The sequence below is a fragment of the Erinaceus europaeus genome, chromosome 1 (assembly GCF_950295315.1).
Source record: "Erinaceus europaeus chromosome 1, mEriEur2.1, whole genome shotgun sequence".
NCBI classification, from domain to species: Eukaryota; Metazoa; Chordata; class Mammalia; order Eulipotyphla; family Erinaceidae; genus Erinaceus; species Erinaceus europaeus.
In genome coordinates this window covers 20592049-20615633 of record NC_080162.1, presented here as the reverse complement: position 1 = coordinate 20615633, position 23585 = coordinate 20592049, and the positions used below count along the sequence as shown (strand labels likewise).

General features: G+C 43.9%; 1 protein-coding gene across 4 annotated transcripts in view; it reads right to left on the bottom strand.

Moving 5' to 3' along the window:
* The window catches only part of VPS26A (VPS26 retromer complex component A), a 32743-nt gene extending 16820 nt beyond the window's left edge, over positions 1-15923 (bottom strand). The window contains exons 1-2 of one of the 4 annotated variants that reach the window (XM_007524155.3): positions 15822-15923; positions 6818-6967 (exon numbers count right to left, since the gene is read on the bottom strand). In XM_007524155.3, the coding sequence (XP_007524217.1) occupies positions 6818-6967; positions 15822-15824 (153 nt within the window). In that variant the 5' untranslated portion in view covers positions 15825-15923. Of the gene's footprint in view, positions 1-6088; positions 6108-6817; positions 6968-15502; positions 15644-15821 lie in introns of those variants that run through there. The other 3 variants (XM_007524154.3, XM_016188589.2, XM_060197031.1) reach the window with 3 other exon arrangements.
* Positions 15924-23585: the final 7662 nt, after the last annotated feature.

Here is a 23585-nt window from a genome sequence, read left to right as displayed (position 1 = left end):
GAAAGGGGGAGATGCTGTTTAAGGGGTACAAAGTTTTTGTTTGAGCGTATGATACGCAGCATAATGGTTATGCAAAAGACTTCACCCCTGAGGCCTCTGAAGTCGCAGGTTCAATCCCTTGCACCACCACAATAAGCCAGAACTATACAGTGCTCTAGTAAAAAAAAAAAAGCTTTAGTTTGAGGTGATAAAATTTGCAAATAGTGGTAATAATGGCACATGATTATTAATGTAATTTCTCTACATTTTAAAATAGGTTTCATTTTATGGACTCAATCAAAATTAAAATTTTTTTATCTTCATTTATTTATTAGAGACAGCCAGAAATCAAGAGGTGATAGGGAGAGAGACAGACACCTGTAGTCCTGTTTCACCACTCGCAAAGCTTTCCCCCTGCAGGTGGGTGGGGACCAGGGGCTCGAACCCAGGTCCTTGCACATTGTAACATGTGTGCTCAACCACATGTGCCACCACCCAGCTTCCTCAATCAAAAAATTTGTTTAAATATTTATTTACTCTCTTTTGTTGCCCTTTTTTTTATTGTTGTCGTTGTTGGATAGGACAGAGAGAAATGGAGAGAGAGGGGAAGACAGAGAGGGGGAGAGAAAGATAGACACCTGCAGACCTGCTTCACCGCCTGTGAAGCAATCTCCCTGCAGATGGGGAGCCAGGGGCTCAAACCGGGATCCTTACGCCGGTCCTTGCGCTTTGCGCCACATGCGCTTAACCCGCTGTGCTACCACCCGGCTCCTGTTAATCAAAAATAATTTTAAAGGAATAAGCCCTAAAAAAGTGATGCTATTATGTGAATGGAGACTATTACAAGTCTATAGCCTGATGCAATCTGCATCAAATATCCAGGATAAGCAAATCTAGAAAGAAACCAGATTTGTATACTGGTTGCTAGATGTTTTGGTCCATTTAGACTACTGTAACAAATTACTGTAGGCTAGATACCTTATAAACAAAAGAACTGTACTGCTCACAATTCTGGAGGTCGGGAAAATTCAAGATGTAAATTTGAGGGGTCAGTTGGTGGGACACTTGGTTGAGTGCACACATTACAGTGCACAAAGACAGGTTCAAGCCCCCTGGCCCCCACCTGCAGCAGGCAAGCTTCACAAGTGGTAAAACAGTGATGCAGGTGTCTCTCTCTGCCTCTCTTATCTGCCCCTTCTCAGTTTCTCTGTGTCCCTATCCAAAATCAATAAATTTTAAAAACACAGATTTTTTAAAAAGACATATATTTGGTATCTGGTGATTTGACTTCTGGTCACAGCCAGCCATCATTTCCACATGCTTTCACACAGTAGCTCATGCAAGGGGTTTCTCTAGGGTCTTTGCATAAAGGCAGTAATCCGTTCACGAGAGCCACCTGAAGACCCAACTCCAAGCAGCATCACACTCAGGATTAGGCTTTGCTGCTGATGCCAGAGCTTGCGTGTTTTGTCTGACTGAGGTTAATGCAGCAAAGCCTAGATTCCAGCCCGGCCCTCAGCACACTGAAGGGAAGCTGGTGCCTCCTCTCCCTCTCCCTCTCACCTTATCTCCCTCTAAATACAATGATTGATTGATTGATTAATTAATTCAAAAGGCTATTTGTATGATCATAAGGCAGGGAAAAATATTTTTTAACTATTTACTTATCTCATGAGAGGGAGAGAGAGAGAGAGGAAAACTGGTCAGAGTACTGCTCGCCTCTTATATAAGGTGGTAGCAGGTTGAACCTGGAACTTCTGGGGCCTCAAGCGCGTGTGCCCGGTGCGCTGCCTCTGTGCTCCCGAAGAGCTCTTACAGAATACAGAGAGCACTGACAAGAAGAAAACAGAGCATCTGCAGTGTATTAGAATTAAAACCAAGAACTCCTGTTCATTAAAAGGCACCATTAAGATAGCAAATTCAAGTCAAAAAAAGTGGGAGAAAGCATTTACTATGTGTACACAAAGAAGTCTTTATTAGAAAAAAAGTTTAAAAGCACATTCAAGAACATACCAAAGCCTACAGATCAGTAAGAAAAAAGTCAGCAGAGAAGAAAATCAACAAAAAACAAAACAAGCAGACAAAACCAAAACTGCGCAAAAAAAGGAAAAGAAAAAGAAAAGGAAGTCACACAAAAAAATACTGAGAGGTCCAGGTGGAAGCTCAGTGGGGAAAGCACTGCCTGACCATGCTCGACAGTCTAGACTCAACCCTGCTCTGCACGGAAGAGGCGTGTGGACCACCATGCTTTCGTGTGTGTGTGTGTGTGTGTGTGTGTGTGTCCAGATGGACTTTCTTAGAAAGAAAGAAAGAGAGAGAGAGAGAAAGAAAGAAAGAGACAGAGAGAGACACCACAGCACCAAAACTTCCTCCACTGCCACCATGTGTTCCTATGGTATACCCACAAGCCGATGATTTATCTGAGGAGGCACTTTGGGTTTTATATATATATATCCTGTGCTTTATCCATTGTGCCACCTGCTGGACCAAGGGTGGGTCTTCTAACTCTACCCAAGTGACCTTTTTATAGTATGTGGGTACTTTAGAAACCATTGCCAGGCAATGTTAAAACTCGCTCCTCACACCTATGGACATCTAATCTTTGACAAAGGGGTCCAGACTATTATTACATGGGGAAAGCAGAGTCTCTTCAACAAATGGTGTTGGAAACAATGGGTTGAAACATGCAGAAGAATGAAACTGAACCACTGTATTTCACCGAATACAAAAGTAAATTCCAAGTGGATCAAGGACTTGGATGTGAGACCACAAACTATCAAATACTTAGAGGAAAATATTGGCAGAACTCTTTTCTGCATAAATTTTAAAGACATTTTCAATGAAACAAATCCAATTACAAAGAAGACTAAGGCAAGTATAAACCTATGGGACTACATCAAATTAAAAAGCTTCTTCACAGCAAAAGAAACCACTACCCAAACCAAGAGACCCCTCACAGAATGGGAGAAGATCTTTACATGCCATACATCAGATAAGAGTTTAATAACCAACATATATAAAGAGCTTGCCAGACTCAACAACAAGACAACAAATAACCCCATGCAAAAATGGGGGGAGGACTTGGACAGAATATTCACCACAGAAGAGATCCAAAAGGCTGAGAAACACATGAAAAAATGCTCCAAGTCTCTGACTGTCAGAGAAATGCAAATAAAGACAACAATGAGATACCACTTCACTCCTGTGAGAATGTCATACATCAGAAAAGGGAACAGCAGCAAATGCTGGAGAGGGTGTGGGGTCAAAGGAACCCTCCTGCACTGCTGGTGGGAATGTCAATTGGTCCAACCTCTGTGGAGAACAGTCTGGAGAACTCTCAGAAGGCTAGAAATGGACCTACCCTATGATCTTGCAATTCCTCTCCTGGGGATAGATCCTAAGGAACTCAACACATCCATCCAAAAAGATCTGTGTACACATATGTTCTTGGCAGCACAATTTGTAATAGCCAAAACCTGGAAGCAACCCAGGTGTCCAACAACAGATGAGTGGCTGAGCAAGTTGTGGTATATATACACAATGGAATACTACTCAGCTGTAAAAAATGGTGACTTCACCGTTTTCAGCCGATCTTGGATGGACCTTGAAAAAATCATGTTGAGTGAAATAAGTCAGAAACAGAAGGATGAATATGGGATGATCTCACTCTCAGGCCGAAGTTGAAAAACAAGATTAGAAAAGAAAACACAAGTCGAACCTGAAATGGAATTGGCATATTGCAACAAAGTAAAAGACTCTGGGTTGGGTGAGTGGGTGGGAAGAATACAGGTCCATGAAGGATGATAAATGACATAGTGGGGGTTGTATTGTTAAATGGGAAACTGGAGAATGTTATGCATGTACAAAGTATTGTATTTACTGTTGAATGTAAAACATTAATTCCCCAATAAAGAAATAAATAAAAAACAAATAAATGAATAAAATAATAATAATAATAAACTTGCTCCTAGTGGCCTAGTAGGTGGTACAATGTATAAGCATGATGTAAGGATAAGCAAGAGGTCCCAAGTTCGATCTCCCCTGCATTGCATGTGGCATAATGATGTTCAGTTCTCTCTTACCTCCTCTCTCTCTCACCTCCCCCACCTCATATTAATAAATAAATCTGAGAGTCAGGAGGTAGCGCAGCGGGTTAAGCGCACGTGGCACAAAGTGCAAGGACCAACACAAGGATCCCAGTTCGAGCCACCAGCTCCCCACCTGCAGGGGAGTCACTTCACAGGCGGTTAAGCAGGTCTGCAGGTGTCTGTCTTTCTCTCCCCACCCTGTCTTCCCCTCCCCTCCCCGTTTCTCTCTGTCCTATCCAACAATAACATCAATAAAAACTACAACAATGAAACAAGGGCAACAAAAAGGGAATACATAAATAAATCTTTAAAAAAAAATCCTTGGTCTTCATGACCAATGCTGGGTCATGCATAACTACTGTGATTGCTTCCTTTTCCCTTTTAAATATTTTTGAAAAAATGCTCATAAATTATATATTCAATAATCAATTCTAGATATGCCAGGAATCAATATTAGCAACATGTTGCAAAAAAAAAAAATATATACCATGGATCTCTCTCTCTCTCTTTATACCAATAAAAAGAGAACAAGACCACAGTGCCAAGCTTCGTTCAATGTGGAGAGACCAGGCTTGAACCTGGGTCACACACATTAACAAAGCAGCATCTATCCAAGTGAGCTATTTCACTGGCCCATCGTGTATTTCTTCATGGAAAACAAACCATCACATATATTCTTGCCAAAAGAACTGAGCTTGGGGCCCAATGGTGGCACACTCAGTTGAGGGCATATTACCAAACTCAAGGACCCAGGTTCAGGCCCCCGCCCCACCTTCAGGCAGGAAGCTTCAAAAGCAGTGACAGCGCCACAGGTGTCTCTCTTCCTCTCTATCTCCCCTTCTGCCCTCAATTTCTCGATGTCTTACCTAAAAAATAAATAAAAGTTTTTAAAAAGACTTCAATAAACCAAAGGAACCGAATTTGAGTCTGATCAAGCCTCTAGTCCGACTTGCAAGTTGTGAGCGACAACTGTCCCGAGAGAGCACAAGCTGAGAGCACTCTACACTCTACACTCTACACTGCGGCTTTGAGCAGCTGTCAGACTCCTCTCTGGGACTCAGTCCAGTGCTACGAATCCATGGCTCCCGGCCATTTGTTTATTTATTTATTTCTCTTTCTTTCTTTTCTTCTTTTAACTTTTATTGGCTAGCACATAGTGAAATTGAGAGGGGAAAGTGAAGTAGAAAGGGAGAGGAAGAGAAATACCCGCAGCAATGCTTCATTGCTCATGAAGTTCCCATCTGCAGGTGAGGACTGGGAGCTCGAACCCGGGTCCCTGAGCACGGTAATGTGCGTGTTCAGCCAGGTGTGCCACCACCTGTCCCCACAAAGGTCTATACTGCAAATGAATCAGGTTCTTCAATGGATAAATTATAAGAAAAGAAAGATAAGAACTGAAGACAAAAAAAAAAATTAAGCTGGATTTTTTTTTTTTTTTAAACCAGAGCCATCATTCAGCTCCTGTGGTATCAGGGACCGATCTGGGAACTTCCACATGCAAGTCCTGTACTATCATTACACTAGCCCTGTACCCATTTTTTAAGAAGTGGTTATTTCTTGACATGAGGGAGAGAGACGGTGAGAGGGTGAGAGGGAGACAGAGATCCACAGTGTCACTCTGACATGTCTGATGCCAGGGATTAAACTCAGAACCTCTTGTTTTTCCATCCAATGCTCTAGCCATTGTTCCACTGCCCAGGCACTCTGTGCATTTCAATGGGACTACAGATAAAGACTTTATATCCCAAACTGTCTACACATGTATGTATTACTCTGACAAACAAGGGGTAAGAACTCAAATGTTCCATATCTTAAAACTACGCCAGGGGCCAGGAAATAGCTCAGCCTCATCAGGCACACAGCGCTGGCTTCAGTCCCTACACTACATGGGAGTAGGATAGGTAGCAGCAAGCAGAGAAGCACACTGGTGGTTCTTCTGTCTTTCCCTCTCTTTTTACTTCTCATAAAGATAGAGGATGAAAAATTAAAAAATACTTTAAATGTTTTATGTGTTATCTTACCAATATTCAGTATCACGGGCTGGTAAGTATTGGTCACATTTCCTAAGGTATAAAAATAATCGTATTAAGGGATGGGAAGGTAGTTCAATGGTGCAACAGAGAAGTCGCACGCATGAGGCTCTAGATTCAAACACAGCACCATATATGCCAGAGCTGAGCAGTGCTCTGGCATCTCTGTCACAAAAATCAGTTGATGAATTTGTTTTAAAAGATCACTTGATACGGGGGGAAAAGTGAAAGTGCAGCCTTAGAGAAGGTATCACAAATGCACAGACACATCTCAAATGTACTTAAGTCTTCTACAGAATATCAAGGAATGAGATCAGTAGACACAATAGCAGCAGTAAGGAGATAAGAAACAAAGAATAAGTGTGTTTTAGAAAACTACACAAGAGAACTATGCCAATCTGTGTAACTCAGCTTTATGTTAAATCAGAAACAACTACTGAGTGGATCACAACCCTATTGGAGGAACTACCTGAAGTTTAACAGATGCACATGGCCACAAACTCACAAATTTTTGCATGTAATTTAATCTGTCCCTATAGTACTTCCAGGTTTAAAAATCTCTCCTTTAAATATTCTAGTAAATCAAGGATTATGGCTAACCTTCAAAAATGAAATTTCCATCTCTTATAAAATCATGCAAACTTAAGACAACACATAGCAGTTTGATGACTGATTTTAGAATCTTACAGCCAGGTAACTTTTCTAAAATACAAGATTTACCTTTCCTGAAACAGATTCACCGTCATAGAAAAGATAGTGTTTTTCCACTTTGCCATCTTCAGTTTTCATTTCTGCCATTTTCCTGGTTTCTCCATCATTAAGGACAACATCAATCTCACAAATGGGACCAAAAAAGCCTCCAAGAAAACTCTGAAATAAAAGGGAAATAGTCACAATTTTTATTAAGCCAAATTCAAATGACCTACGTCCAACTACAAACCTGAGTTATAACTGATAAGAAATTATATCAAATTGTGTATCAAAATCAAACAAATTAAAGTTAATACTGTTCTATAAGTTCAAATACTTGTCAAACAGACAAATCCACCTTACGTTTTTTATTTTTTTAAATATTTATTTATTGGGAGTCGGGCTGTAGTGCAGTGGGCTAAGCGCAGGTGGCGCAAAGCACAAGGACCGGCATAAAGATCCCGGTTCGAACCCCGGCTCCCCACCTGCAGGGGAGTCGCTTCACAGGCGGTGAAGCAGGTCTGCAGGTATCTGTCTTTCTCTCCTCCTCTCTGTCTTCCCCTCCCTCTCTCCATTTCTCTCTGTCCTATCCAACAACGACAACAACAATAATAACTACAACAATAAAACAACAAGGGCAACAAAAGGGAATAAATAAATAAATAATTGAAAATAAATAAATATTTATTTATTAGATAAAGACAGCTAGAAATTGAGAGAGAAGGAGATACAGAGAGCAAGAGAGACAGACACCTGCAGCCCTAGTTCACCACTTGTGAAAGCTTGCCACCTGCAAGGGTGTGTCAGGGGCTTAAACCTGGGACCTTGTGCACTGTAATATGTGCACTGAACCTACACCACATCTTATATGTTTTTACCATAGTAAAAGAAAAAAAAAAAAGCTAAAGCAAACAAAACTAATTTAAATGGTAAAAATTCCAGCCATTTCACAGGTAATCACAATAAGCACTAGTATATATACTAGAAATTTGAAAAAAATATATATATATTCTTTTAATGGAGCCCATGGGAAGGGATTTTTTCCCCCCTCTTATTTGACAGGACAGAGAGAAATTGAGAAGGGAGGAGACAGAGGGAGAGAGAAAGACAGATACCTGCACACCTGCTTCACTGCTTGTGAAGCATCTCCCCTGCAGGTGGGGATCAGGGTGGGGCTCAAACCCAGATCCTTGTGCAATGTAACGTGTACTCAACCGGGGGCACCACCCCTCAGCCCCTAGAAGAAAAAAATCTTAATAGCTTGTTTGGAACAGGGGAGTGTGACTGGAGACCAGCATGTCTCTACTGGGTGAAGACTGTCCTGTTGCAGTGCGCAGCTTTGGGAGGGAAGCCCACGGGGCAGTGAAGGAGACGGAAGGGAACACCACCACAGCAGCCAAACGAACCTGAGTTACCAGTGAGATGATAGACGGATGGCACAGTCTGACTACAGTGTTCTCTATTTAAAATCTTTTACTGACTGCTAGATTGTTTCACTCTTTTTTTAATATTTATTTATTTACTTATTCCCTTTCACTGCCCTTGTTTTTATTGTAGTTATTACTGTTGTTGTTACTGATGTTGTTGTTGCATAGGACAGAGAGAAATGGAGAGAGGAAGGGAAGACAGAGAGGGGGAGAGAAAGACACCTGCAGACCTGCTTCACCACTTGTGAAGCAACTTCCCTGCAGGTGGGGAGCCAGGGTTCGAACAGGGATCCTTGTGCTGGTCCTTGCGCTTCACGACACGTGCACTTAATCCGCTGTGCCACCACCCGACTCCCGATTGTTTCACTCTTATGTGCCATTTAGAGAACTGATACACATGAACTTGCAAAACAACAACAGAAGCAAGCAAACTGTCTCTAAGACTTGTGAGAACTACGGTGGTTATCTTTGGGAGGTGGGAGTGTGGAGACACAGAACTTGGTGGTGGGTGTGGAACTGTGTATTATAATCTTAAAATGTGACAGTCCACTATTATTCCCAAATTTAAAAACTGGGCAAAAATCCCCTACTGGGGCCTGAGAGGTGGCACAGTGGATAGAGTGGTGCACTTGCATGCATGAGGCCCTAAGTTTGAGCCCCATCATCACATATGCCAGAGTGATGCTCGAGTTACCTCACGTTCAGGTATTTTTTTAAGTCTTTCAGTGAGCTGGTCAAAGTATAAGTTAAATTACTACTTAAAAAATTATCAATAGTTAACATTACCTGGTAAAGTTTAAAGATACATATATCCCATAACCCAGCAATTATATCCCAAGGTATATACCCCAAACAGAAACTCCTATGTACAATAACAAAAGATAAAAATAAAATTTTCATAGCACCATATTCAAAACAGTTCCAAATAGGAAACAATCCGAGTGCCAATCAATAAGAGAATGGATATGGGCCAGGGAGACAGTTCAGTCTGTGAGAATTCCAACTCGCATTCCTGAGGCCCCAGAGGCCCTGACTCAATCCCCAGGCCTTAAGCCAGAGCTGAGCAATACTCTGGTCCTCTCCCTCCCATGCCACTTCTCTCATCCTCTTTCTTGCTCATATAAATAAATCTTACACATAAACCTTATTCTTTATTCACACTGTGGGCAATGGGGTGTGACACAACTAGCCACAAAAGGATGAATCTCACATGTGTGTGATTTCACTTATTTTTAATAAAACTTACTTATTTACTGGGTAGAGATACAGAGAAATTAAGAGAGAAGGGGGAGACAGAGAGAGAGAGAGAGAGAGAAGAGAAATCCCTGTAGCACTACTTCACAGTTTATGAAGCTTTCCTCCTGCCCATGGGAATTGGGAGCTTGAACCTGGGTCCTTGTAAGATGTGTACGGCTCTACTGAGTGAGCCATAGCCTAGCCCCCTGATTTCACCTGTTTTAAAAATACAATGTACAGGGTAGACAAAATAGCTCATCTGGATAGTCTGTTGCTTTGCCATGCATGAGACCAAGATTTTGAACCCAGGTCCCCATCATACTAGAGGAAGCTTCAGTGTTGCAGTCTCCTTCACTCACTCTCTCTCCTTCTATCAAAAACAGAAAACACAGTGTATATTCTAATATTACAAGTCAGGAAGTGGTTTGAAGAAAGCATAAAGGGTGCTTCTGAGGTTCAGGCAAATTTTTAAAAGTCTGAGTATTTGATGCACAGGTATGATCACTTTGTGAAAATTCCTCAAACTGTGCACCTTTTTTGTATACTCTCTTAAAGGTAATGTTTATTCAAATTAAATGTTACTGGTTCATCAGAAAAGTCATGACTTTTTTCCATTTAAAAATGCATCATGACTTTTCCAACAGCCCAATATATTTTTTAAGGTTTCTTTTTTTAAAAATGTTTAATATATAGGCTGTGTAATTGATATGCAGACTCTCTCAAAAGCCTAGACCAAGTAGATCAGAAGCAACCAATAGCACAGCTATATACAAGATACTGGGTACTGTACAGCAAACCCTAACAAAAGGACTTTTCAAAGTTAACCCAATTACCAAATAATGTGATGATAACATTAACTATCGATTGTCTTTTTGAACCCTAAGACAGCAGGAACCTCACATCTCCACTATAGAGCCTCTACTTCCCCCAGTCCTGGAACCATTGGATAGGGCCCACTTTCCCGTATGCCTCTCCCAATCCATATCAAATAATATTGCATCTGCCGATCACAACCTAATCAACACAATGATTGCCACCTCAACATGCTTCACTTCAGACTGTGTCCAGAGACTTCACGTGTGGAATGACAACCCTTCAGCTTCATTACTCGGGTGAGACCTTTCCTTTCATAGTATTCTCTAATTCCATCCCAGGTGGATCACTTTTTAACAAAGTCCCAAAACCTAGATATAGACCAGGTTCTGTGAGAGAGAGCATATGTTCACACGTATCCATAAACTAGTGCAAAATATATACCTGAAAGCAGAAGTACACTACAGTATGCAGTGAGTATCCCCCTAACACTTCCTCTCCACTATTCAAAGTTTTGGGTCCATGATTGCTCAACAATTTGTTTGGCTTTGTATGTTAACTCTCTTTTCAGTCACCAGGTTCCAGATGTCATCAGGATGCCGGCCAGGCTTCCCTGGACTGAAGACCCCACCAGTGTGTCCTGGAGCTCCGCTTCCCCAGAGACCCACCCTACTAGGGAAAGAGAGAGGCAGACTGGGAGTATGGACTGACCAGTCAACACCCATGTTCATCAGGGAAGCAATTACAGAAGCCAGACCTTCCACCTTCTACAACCCACAATGACCCTGGGTCCATGCTCCCAGAGGGATAGAGAATGGGAAAGCTATCAGGGGAGGGGGTGGGATATGGAGATTGGGTGGTGGGAATTGTGTGGAGTTGTCCCCTCCTACCCTATGGTTTTGTTAATTAATCCTTTCTTAAATAAAAGAAAAAAAAAGAAAAGTTCATGTTAAGTGAAATAAGTTAGAAACAGAAGGATGAATATGGGATGATCTCACTCTCAGGCAGAAGTTGAAAAACAAGATCAGAAAAGAAAACACAAGTAGAACCTGAAATGGAATTGGCATATTGCCCCCAAGTAAAAGACTCTGGGGTGGGTGGGTGGGGAGAATACAGGTCCATGAAGGATGATAGAGGACCTAGTGGGGGTTGTATTGTTATATGGGAAACTGGGGAATGTTATGCACGTACAAACTATTATATTTACTGTTGAATGTAAAATATTAATTCCCCAATAAAGAAATAAAAAAACATTAAAAAAAGATTAAAAAATTTATTTATTTTCCTTTTTGTTGCCCTTGTTGTTTTTATCATTGTTGAGACTGCTGTCGTTGTTGTTGGATAGGACAGAAAGAAATGGGGGAGGAGAAGACAGAGAGAGGGAGAGAAAGACACTTGCAGACCTGCTTCACTACTTGTGAAGTGACCCCCTTGCAGGTGGGGAGCAGGGGGTTCGAACCGGGATCCTTACACTGGTCCTTGACTTTCACACCATGTGCGCTTCACCCGCTGCACTACAGCCTGACCGCCCCCCCACACACACACAATATTTTATACACACATGTTGTATGCTATAAGTAGCCTACTCTTATCTGGCTCTATGCATTCTACATCAAACTCAAATGATCCAGATTTCTCAAATGTCCTCCTTGTCACAGGCCCTCTACCTTAAATAGTAAGTCACCCTTTGACTCTCAATTTGGCTTATCTCCATAAAGAGATATTCCCTAAATGCTTAAGTAAAACTGGGCTATCCTAAGTTAAACCTCACAAATTCACCTACTGACGGGTGGTGGTACACCTGGTTGAGCGCACATTACAAGGTGCAAAGAACCCAGTTCAAGCCCGTAGTCACCTCCTGCAGGGAGGACGCTTCATGAGTGATGAAGCAGTGCCTCTCTCTCTCTCCTCTCTCCCTCCCCACTTCTGTTCTCAATCTCAATCTCTATCCAAAATAAGTAATAAAATTTAGTTTAAAAATATACCATGTCCTTATCAGAGTTTGTGCTTACTTAGAGCCTGACTGCAAGTCTCATGAGGATAGTGCCTGTCCTTTGTTCATCACTGAGGACATAGTAGCCGGGACAGTGTGTGACACTTAGCAGAGAGCACTCAGATTTTGAATAAAGTACACACTGCACTAATAAATGCACACACAGTAGGAATCAGCTAATGTCCAGAACCTCCGGTAAAACTAGTCCCTCCCCAGAAAATTAACAATGGTGCAGCAGCAAAGTGTAGCGTGCGCACCTAGTGTTAAGGCTGGGTTTTGTCCTCAGATAGCAGGATAACAGCAAGTAAGCTAATGAGCTTTGTCTCTTGTCTTTGCAACAGAAAAGCCACAGCATACGTGGAAAGCCCCACACAGAAACAAGCTTGAACCTCAAGCTACCACAGCAAGGGACAAAAATTCAATAACCAGGCAGTCGGGACACAGAGAAATACACTCACAAAAGGTAACATCCCCCCCCCCCCCCAAGAATAAGTCACTACCAGAAAGAGATCCCCAAGATACGGACCTTTAAACAGGGCAGAGTGAACAGAAATCTTAAAACTCTAATCCTATTAGTTTTTTGCCTACAAGTTTACAAGAGTGGGAAATGGTCAATAAAAGCCCCGCCGTGAAAGGGAGATGCAGGAGCCACATCCCTACTGCCCCCCCGCAGCTGGAAGCAGCCTTGCTGGAAGCCACTTGCCTTTGTCAGACCCCAAAAGCAAAGCCAGGAGAAGCCTTACATTCACAACAGCAGCTTGCCTCCTCTGTGCCCTGTCCGCCTGTGTGCACCTACGACCTCAAACTACTGGTGACTGACAGCCTCCGCCAGGCACTCGTAACTACGACAGTCCAAGCCCAATCAAATAATGACTAGTCTTCAGGAAGCATCGAAAGTATAAACGAGGTCATAACAGAAATCAGAGAAATAAAGAAGTCAGTACTTGAACTAAAAAATACACTACAGGGGAACACTTATAAAAAGGCAAAGTACTACCAAAATGATGAGAGTTATAGAGGAACAACATTCATACCAAAGAAGAGAAGGCGACAGGAATTTTACTTGAAAAAAACTATTAACCAAGAATTTCCCCCAAATTGAAGGGGATAAACCCTTTCTCCAGAGAGCTCGTAAGAGTTTCAAACAAAATGAATCCAAACCTGAGATCACCGAGATAAAGATACAGAGCAGAGGCACAAAGTTCCTATAAGGGAACTCTTGTGAGACTATCAGGTTAATTTCTCAACAGAAACTCTAAATGCAGAAAGGACTATCAGGACGCAGTTAAAAGTTCTGAATAGAGAAAACACAAGTAGAACCTGAACTGGAGCTGGCGTATTGCACCAAAGTAAAAGACTCTGGAGTGGGTGAGAGGGGGAGAGTACAGGTCCAAAAAGGATGACAGAGGACCTAGTGGGGGTTGTATTGTTATATGGAAACTGAGAAATGTTATGCATGTACAAACTACTGTATTCACTGTTGAATGTAAAACTTTAATGCCCCAATAAAGAAATTTTAAAAAAAATTAAAAATAAATAAAAGTTCTGAATAAGAGACATGGGGGAGGGGGTAGCTCATAGGGTAGGGTGCTTCCTTGCCGTGCATGACAGCCAGGTTGGAGTCCCACGGAGCACATGACAGTGTACAAACACCAGGGGACGTGCCAGGGCTGTGGTGTCTCTCTGGTAAGGTGACCCTGCAACTGTGAAATTAAGTATCCCTGCAGCCCTGCCTCAGCAAAAAGGAAAAAAGTTCTGAACACACTTCCATCCAAGATTACTTTATCTAGCAAATACAGTGATCAAGGGGCTGGGCAGGTAGCTTAGGGGTTACGCAAAGACTTGCACACCTCAGACTCTGAAATCCCGGGTTCAATCCCCCACACTATCAGAAGCCAGAGTTGAGCAGTGTTCTGATTTTAAAAAAGGAATTCATTAAAACGAACGCTAACCCTAAACTATAGCAATAGTAATAGCACCAAAATAAAAGACTCTGGGGTGACGGGGGAGGTTTTCGGGTCCTGGAACATGATGGCAGAGGAGGCCCTAGAGGGGGCTGAACTGTTATATGGAAAACTGGGAAATGTTACACATGTACAAACTACTGTTATTTTACTGTCAATTGTAAGCCATTAATCCCCCAATAAAGAAATAAAAAAAAAACAACTAAGCCAGTCCTATATGAAATACTACAAGGACTTACGTAAAAGGAAAATGCTCAACGTTCTCTCTCATGTGGAGGAAATAAAACAAAGAAGCAAAGCCAAATGAAAACCTTTAGTCTCTGAGGATATGGGGGAGGGGGTGGTCACAATGAACTTCATCTGAGACCTTGGAAACTCAGGCAGAAAGTTTGCAAAACCTACTATGCTATCTCCCCAGCGGAAAAATAAATGTTCAAATATCTCTAGATGGTAAGCTTTAAAAGGAAGGGGGGCACTCTTCAATCTTGCTCATAATCTCTACACAAATATTTGTTGAAAAAAAGAAAAAAAATTCCAAGTTTAAGGATGAACAAGGTTACTGCTTTGACTTTTAAAAGAAACGAAAACATCAGGTTTTTTTTTTTTTGAATTTTTTAAATCATCTTTATTTACTGAACAGAGACAGCCAGAAATCGCGAAGAAGCCAGAGAAACACCTGCAGCCCTGCTTCGCCACTCACAAAGCTGAGCACCCCCCTCCCCCGGGCTCGAACCCGGGTCCTTAACCCACTGTAACCTGGGCGCCCAACCAGGTCCGCCACCGCCTGGCCCCAGGACGTCAGAATTTCTCACTTCACATATATTCAAAGAAACTTTTGAAGAAACCTGGTTTGGCCTTTTGCCCAAAGTGTGTAGGCACTTTGCTCGCTGACCCCACGGAAAAGCACGAGGAGGAGGGGGGTGGAGCGGGAGGAGCCTCGTCGCACCCCGTGGACGCAGCGCCCATTTCCCTCCTTCCTCTGCCGCCGGGGCCATCGCAACACCCCAGCCCCAAGTTCCCACGAGGGGCGGGGGGGGGGGGAGCGAGAGTCTGCGGAGCGCAGGGGTCGCTGCCCCCCAGCGCCCGCCCTGCAAACGCCTTTGGCTCCCCCCCCCTCTCCTCTACAAGTGTCAACGTCCAGCCCGCAGGGCTCAGGAAGCCGCCGCCGTCACCACTTGCAGGTGGAAACATGCCGGGAGCTCCCCAGCGACCCCCGCGAGTCGGGAGATGGGGCGACGGGAGCGGGGCCGGCGCGCCCGGGCGGCGGCGGGGACTCGGCTACCTTGGAAGGGGCGGCGGCGGCGGCGAACCCCAGCAGAGGCGGGGCCCGGGTCCCCCACAACCGGTCGAGGAAGGCCGGCAGAGGCTCCGCCATGGCCACCGGCGCCCGCCGCGCTCAGGTGCTCGGGCGAGACGGGGAAGACGAGGCGCCGCCCGCTCTCCCCCAGCCCGCGGGGCGGCCGGACAGGCCTCAGCAGGCTCCCCACCCGCCCGACCCGCCGCCCCTCCCGCCGGGCTCGGCTCGCCGTTGACCGTCCCGTCGCGCGCCCCGGAGCGAGGGCTGGAGGCGCGAGCGCGGGCCGCCGCCGCCGCTCACTCACCATCGTCGGCTTCCGCGTCCCCCCCACTGCACTCCGCTCTCCCTTCAGGAGAACTCCCAGCCCCGACTCCCTCCACCCTGGCGCCCCGTCACGTGAGCCCAGGCCGCCGGCCACACGTGACCCTTCCTCCGCCCCCCTCCTCTACTCTCCTCTCCCCCCGCACCCAGCCCCGCCCGGCTCCTCGCCCCGCCCCGCCAGGCCGGAGGAGGGAGGGCCGTTTGGAGGCGGGGCCTGGAGCTCCACCTCTCGGCGGAGGGGCGGGACCATGGCGGTAGCCCCGCCCACAGGGCTTGCGCGTCACGTGACTGGCGGCGCGCGGTGGTGCTTCTTCCCCTCAAGCAGTTCCCCTTTGCTGCCGAAGTTTTAGGGTCCAGGCAGGATGGGACGGGGGCTGCCTTCCAGAGGTGCTGCACGTTGCTAAGTTGCCGTGCCGCCCGAGCCCGGCTTCTTTAGGCCCCGTAAGAGATCCACCTGCTCTCTAGCCAAGGATGAGACATAACTTCCACCTTCCGCGAACTTTACCCAGAATCCCTCTTTGAGCTTCTGGTTTTAATGACCTTTGTTTCTGAAGAAGACGACCAACTGGAAGCCAGTACACACATGGGGAGAGCTGAGTTAGGACACTACTTGTGTTGATTCCTAAAACACGCAGACGCTTCCTGAACTAGGCTCACTCTGGCTGTAGAAGGCTCAGACCCGCTGTTAGCGCTCTGCTTGCCATTCATTCACACTGGGGAACCGCCTAATCACTGTGGTACAAGCATAGAGACTTTCCAGCTAAAGGAGATACTGTTTTAGGTTTGCAAAAGTTACTTTCGAAGCATAGTAATATTTTCTGTCCATAACCAACCCAGAGAAAAACGACTGACTGAACACACCCATCATAGCAAATCAGTATCAAATTTTTGAAGCGAGAACCATAAAGCAAATGTCAAAAGAGGGTTGAAATTAGACTATGATCTCTAACTACAATGTAATTAACTTAGAAATCTATAACAAGGTGACTAGAAAACCCGCAAATATTTGGAAACTAAGCAGCATCAACTCTTAAGACACCTGTAATTTTTTTCTTAAATAAGTAACTATTGAAATTCGCTGACATATTGCACCAATAATTTATTTTAGTTTGAACAGGCTGGGGAGATGGGATGACGTTTATGCAAAGGCTTTCGTGTCTGAGACACTAAAGGTCCCAAGTTCAGTCTCCAGCACCACTGTAAATCAGAGCTGAACTGACTAAAAATAAACAGTTTGAACTAAGTTACAAGGAAAACAATGCAACAGTATTTGTGGGAAACATCGGTCATCCTTAGAGGGTAATCTGTAGCTCTAAATGGGTGTATTTGAAAGGAAGAAAGATATTAAGTCAGTAATCTAATGTTTACTTTAGCTAAAAATCATATTAGCATGTGTGTGGGGGAGGGTGCAGAGGGTATATGGGAACTCTTACTTTCTGAATCATTCAGTTTTGTTGTGAACCCAAAACTGCTAAAGAAAAAAATGACCCTCTGGCACCAAAAAGGGGTTAAAGTGTTGAGCTCTCAGGAGTGAAATCATGATCTACAAGAGAAGCAAACAAACCCCAATTAAAAAGTGGGCCAAAGAACTAAACAGTTTTCTTGAATATTTTCTCTATTTTAAATTTTATTCATTAATTAATGGATAGAGATAGAAAGAAATTGAGTAGGAAGGAGGAGATATAGAGGGAGAGAAAGAGAGGCATCTGCAGCCCTGCTTCACCACTCATGAAGGTTTCTCCCTGTAGGTGGGGACCAAGGACTTGAACCTGGGTCCTTGTGCAGTGTGTGCGCTTAATCAGGTGTGCCACTGCCCGTCCCCCCCCCCCAGTTTTTTGGGTTTTTTTTAATTCTTTTTTTAAATTTCTTTATTGGGGAATTAATGCTTCACATTCAACAGTAAATACAATAGTTAGTACATGCATAAAATTCCCCAGTTTTCCATATAACAATACAACCTCCACTAGGTCCTCTGTCATCCTTTTTGGACCCATAGTCTCCCCACCCACCCATCCCCACCCCAGAATCTTTTAGTTTGGTGTGATACGCCAATTCTACTTCAGGTTCTACGTGTGTGTGTGTGTGTGTGTGTGTGTGTGTGTGTGTGTGTGTGTGTGTATGTGTGTGTTTTCTTTCTGATCTTGTTTTTCAACTTCTGCCTGAGAGTGAGATCATCCCATATTCATTCTTCTGTTTCTGACTTATTTCACTTAACATGAATTTTCAAGGTACATCCAAGATCGGCTGAAAATGGTGAAGTCACCATTTTTAACAGCTGAGTAGTACTCCATTGTGTATATATACCTACCACAACTTGCTCAGCCACTCATCTGTTATTGGATACCTGGGTTGCTTCCAGGTTTTGGCTATTACAAATTGTGCTGCCAAGAACATATGTGTACACAGATCTTTTTGGATGGATGTGTTGGGTTCCTTAGGATCTATCCCCAGGAGAGGAATTGCAGGATCATAGGGTAGGTCCATTTCTAGCCTTCTGAGAGTTCTCCAGACTGTTCTCCACAGAGGTTGGACCAATTGACATTCCCACCAGCAGTGCAGGAGGGTTCCTTTGACCCCAAACCTCTCCAGCATTTGCTGCTGTTACCTTTTCTGATGTATGACATTCTCACAGGAGTGAAGTAGTATCTCTTTGTTGTCTTTATTTGCATTTCTCTGACAATCAGAGACTTGGGGCATTTTTTTCATGTGTTTCTCAGCCTTTTGGATCTCTTCTGTGGTGAATATTCTGTCCATGTCCTCCCCCCATTTTTGGATGGAGATATTTGTTGTCTTGTTGTTGAGTTTGGCAAGCTCTTTATATATGTTGGTTATTAAACTCTTGTCTGATGTATGGCATGTAAAGATCTTCCCCCATTCTGTGAGGGGTCTCTTGGCTTGGGTAGTGGTTTCTTTTGCTGTGAAGAAGCTTTGTAATTTGATGTAGTCCCATAGGTTTATACTTGCCTTAGTCTTCTTTGTAATTGGATTCGTTTCATTGAAGATGTCTTTAAAATGTATGCGGAAAAGAGTTCTGCCAATATTTTCCTCTAAGTATCTGATAGTTTGTGGTCTAACATCCAAGTCCTTGACCCACTTGGAATTTACTTTTGTATTTGGTGAAATACAGTGATTCAGTTTCATTCTTCTGCATGTTTCAACCCATTGTTTTCCAACACCATTTGTTGAAGAGACTCTGTTTTCCCCATTTAATAGTCTGGGCCCCTTTGTCAAAGATTAGATGTCCATAGGTGTGGGGGTATTTTTATTCTTTTTCAATATTCATTTATTTATTCCCTTTTGTTGCCCTTGTTTTATTGTTGTAGTTTATATTGTTGTTGTTACTGATGTCATCGTTGTTGGGTAGGACAGAGAGAAATGGAGAGAGGAGGGGAAATACAGAGAGGAGGAGAGAAATATAGACACCTGCAGACCTGCTTCACCGCTTGTGAAGCGACACCCCTGCAGGTGGGAAGCCGGGGGCTTGAACCGGGACCCCCCAGTTTTTTAAAGAAGAAATGGCCCACAGACATACGAAGAAATGCTCCATCTCACTTATCATTAGAGAAAAGGAAATTAAAACTTCAGTGAGATGAGTCTTACTTCAAGGAACCAGGAAATGGAAGGTGTTGGAGACATTGTGGAGAAAAGGGAACTCTGCTACAGTTCTGGTGGGAGTGCCAACTGGTGCAGCCCATTTGGAAGACTGTATAGACAGTCCTTAAACAAATAAAAATGAAATAACCTTATAAGACAGCAATACCACTCTTGGGCATTTATTCAGTGAGCACTCAAACACTGATTGGAAGGGACATGTGCACCACTATATGTTGTTTTCACCGGGCTGGCTTCACGAGCGGGTAACAGACGACCAGGGACTCATGGTTGAGCTGTACGCAGTATCTCTTTATTCATGCAGGACGCAGCGCAATCTAAGCCAAGCTAAGCTAAACTAAAATCTACAATCTTGTCCTTATAAATATACTAGCCCAGTAGGGTGGGAACAGGATGCGACGCAGAGAGTGACTGGTGAAAATCAGAGTGTGACAAGGAGAGGGGGCGGAGCAAAAACACATCATGAACCAGTGGGGATTGAACCAATGCCCTGCAGTGGTTATGTAAATAGAATACAGTAGTTATGTAAATAGAATACAGTGTTAAGCAGGGGGTATTAAACTAATGAAACAGAAGGTTTTTTTAAAAATATTTATTTATTTATTCCCTTTTGTTGTCCTTATTGTTTTATTGTTGTAGTTATTATCGATGTCATTGTTGTTGGATAGGACAGAGAGAAATGGAGAGAGGAGGGGAAGACAGAGGGGGGAGAGAAAGACACCTGCAGACCTGCTTCACCGCTTGTGAAGCAACTCCCCTGCAGGTGGGGAGCCGGGGGCTCAAACCCGGATCCTTTCACCGGTCCTTGGTTTTGGCGCCACCTGCACTTAACCCGCTGCGCCACTGCCCGACTCCCAGAAGGGGTTTTTAGAAGCATACCAACAACTATATTCATAGCTACAATACTCACAATAGCCAAAGAGTGGAAGCAGCCTAAATGCCCATCAACAGATGACTGGCCAAAGAAGTTATGAGATCTAGACTCCATGGAATACTGCTCTGCAAATAAGATGATATTGCGTCCTTTGGGACAAATTTGATAGAACAAGAGGTGATTATGTTGAGCGAGATGAGAGATGAAAGACAACTACCAGATGGTTTCACTCATATGTGGAATCAAGAGATCTGATTTACATTAACTTGCCAAAAAAATTCTCCCTCTCTGGGGCCAGGCCAGGTGGTGGCACAGCTGGTTGAGCACACATGTTACAATGCGCAAGGACCCAGGATTGAGCCCCTGGTTCACACCTCCAGGGGGAAGACTTTGCAAGTGGTAACACAGTACTGCAGTTGCATCTCTCTTTCTTTCTCTTCCTCTCTGTCTCTCTCTCTTCCTCTCTCTCTCTGTCTCTCTCTTTTTACCTCTCGATGTCTGGCTATCTCTATCCGATAGATAAATAAATAAAGATAATTTTTTTAAAAAATCCCCCCCTTAAAAATACCAGAAGCAAGCAAAGTATAAGACGTGTGAGAACTGGGAGTTGGTTGGTAGCACAGCGGGTTAAGCACACGTGGTGCAAAGCGCAAGGACCAGCATAAAGATCCCAGTTCAAGCCCCAGCTCCCCACCTGCAGGGGAGTCACTTCACAAGCGGTGAAGCAGGTCTGCAGGTGTCTATCTTTCTCTCCCCCTCTCTGTCTTCCCCTCCTCTCTCCATTTCTCTCTGTCCTATCCAACAACAGTGACATCAATAATAACTACAACAATAAAACAACAAGGGCAATAAAAGGTAATAAATAAATATTAAAAAATTTAAAAAAAAAGAAATTGTTAAGTGAAATAAGTCAGAAAGAGAAGGAAGAATATGGAATGATCTCACTCTTAGACAGAAGTTGAAAAATAAGAACAGAAGGGAAACCAAAAAGCAGAACTTGGACTGGAGTTGGTGGACTGCACCAAAGTAAAAGACTCTGGGGTGGAGGGGAGGGTTCAGGTCTAGAAGACAGAGGTGGACCTAGTGGGGTTTGAATTGTTATGTGGAAAACTGAGAAGTGTTACACACTGTTGTACGGACTGTTGCATTTAATTTTATTGTTGACTGTAAACCATTAATTCCCCAATAAAGAAATAAAAAATTGTTTTTTAAAAAATGGAATCATGAGTTTTCTCTCTAGAATCATTTCATGGTTCTCCCTTTCCCTTTTTCCCTCCCCCCTTTTTCACCTTCTCTCATAATTGAGCAAATAAATTTTTTTTTGTGCTTCCAGGGTTATCGATGGGGTTCAGTGCCTCCACTTTGAATTGGGATGCATTGGATCGACCTTCCCGTAGTGCATCCCGTGAGTACCCATTCATTGTGGAAACTGACGATCCTTCCTAGCCAACTGAATCCACATGGATCCCAGTCACTTTCAAAGCCAGCAACAAGCTCCTGACAGCTTTCAAGCTGTTGGTCCTGCTCTTCGAGTCCACCCTGTCTTGACGTCTCGTCACCCAACCTGGTCTCCTACGCCTACACTGAACTTCTCTGTTCCAGACTCTTGGAAACAGAGTTGGCAGTCAGCTGAGGTCAAGAACAAACACCTCATCACAGACCCCTGCAAGTGTCAACCCGGCTTTGACCTGGCACGTTATGATTGGGCCCTCCTCAATCGCTATCGAACAGGCCATGGCCGGTGCGCCGCTATGTTCCATCGCTGGGGAGCCAGAGACGACCCGAACTGCCCCTGCAGCTACAGACAGACTATGACCCACATAGTCAACGACTGCCACCTCTCCAGATTCAAAGGAGGTCTCGAAACTTTACATCAGGCTCAACCTGACGCTGTTGACTGGCTACGGAAGAAGGGCAAACGCTAGAAGAAGTGCCTCCACTTTGAATCTACTGCTCCTAGAGGCCATTTTTCCCATTTTGTTGCCCTTGTTGCCCTTGTTGATGTTATCATTGTTATTGCTGTTGTTGTTGACGGATAGGACAGAGAAAAAAATCGAGAGAGGAGGGGAAGACAGAGAGGGGGAGAGAAAGATGGACACCTGCAGACCTTTTTCACCACCTGTGAAGTGACTTCCCTGCAGGTGGGGAGCCGGGGTCTCGAACTAAGATCCTTATGCGGGTCCTTGAGCTTTGCACCATGTGCACTTAACCCACTGTACTACCGCCAGGCCCCCATAAATTTATCTTTAAAAAAGGATTCTTGAATATGATCCTAACCAAATGATCTTTGATAAAGATACCATGTTAATTTTGTAGAAGACAGTGTCCAACAGGCAATAGTGGAGTGCTGGATCTTCACATGCAAACAAGTTTGTGCCATACTTGTTAAGGCCAAAACTAGGGGCGCACCAGGTTAAGTGCACATAGCCTGAAGCCCAAGAACCGGCAAAAAGATTCCACTTCAGTGAAGCGGATCTGCAGGCATCTATCTTTCTCTCCACCTCTCTGTCTTCTCTTCTCTCTGTTCTATCCAACAAGAACAACAATGGAAAAAATACAAAAGACATAAAACTCCTAAGGGGAAAAAAGCCGCCATAGCATTGGGCCACGTGATGGCTGCTTGGATGTGAACTAGAAAACACAGGCAACAAAGGAAAAATAAATATCAATAGGAATACAAAAAGTTCAAGACTTTTGTGCATCATGAAAAAGATACAGCAGAGGGGCTGGACACACCCAGTTGAGGGCTCAAGTTACAGTGCACAAGAACCTGGGTTCAAGGTCAGGTCCCTACCTACAGGGAGAAAGCTTCACAAAATGTGAAGCAGTGCTATGAGTCTTTCTCCCTTTCCATCCTCTCCCCAGCTTCTCAATTACTCTGTCTCTACCCAGTAAATTAATTAATTAAAAAATTTATTTATTCCCTTTTGTTGCCCTTGTTGTTTTATTTTTGTAGTTATTATTGTTGTTGTCGTTGTTGGATAGGACAGAGAGAAATGGAGAGAGGGAGGGGAAGACAGAAAGGAGGAGAGAAAGATAGACACCTGCAGACCTGCTTCACCGCCTGTGAAGCGACTCCCCTGCAGGTGGGGAGCCGGGGTTCGAACCGGGATCCTTATGCCGGTCCTTGTGCTTTGCACCACCTGCGCTTAGCCCACTGCACTACAGCCCGACTCCCAATTAATTAATTTTAAAAAAAATAAATCTAAAAATTTTTAAGTGATACAGCACATTGAACAAGCAACCTATAATAGCCAGGGA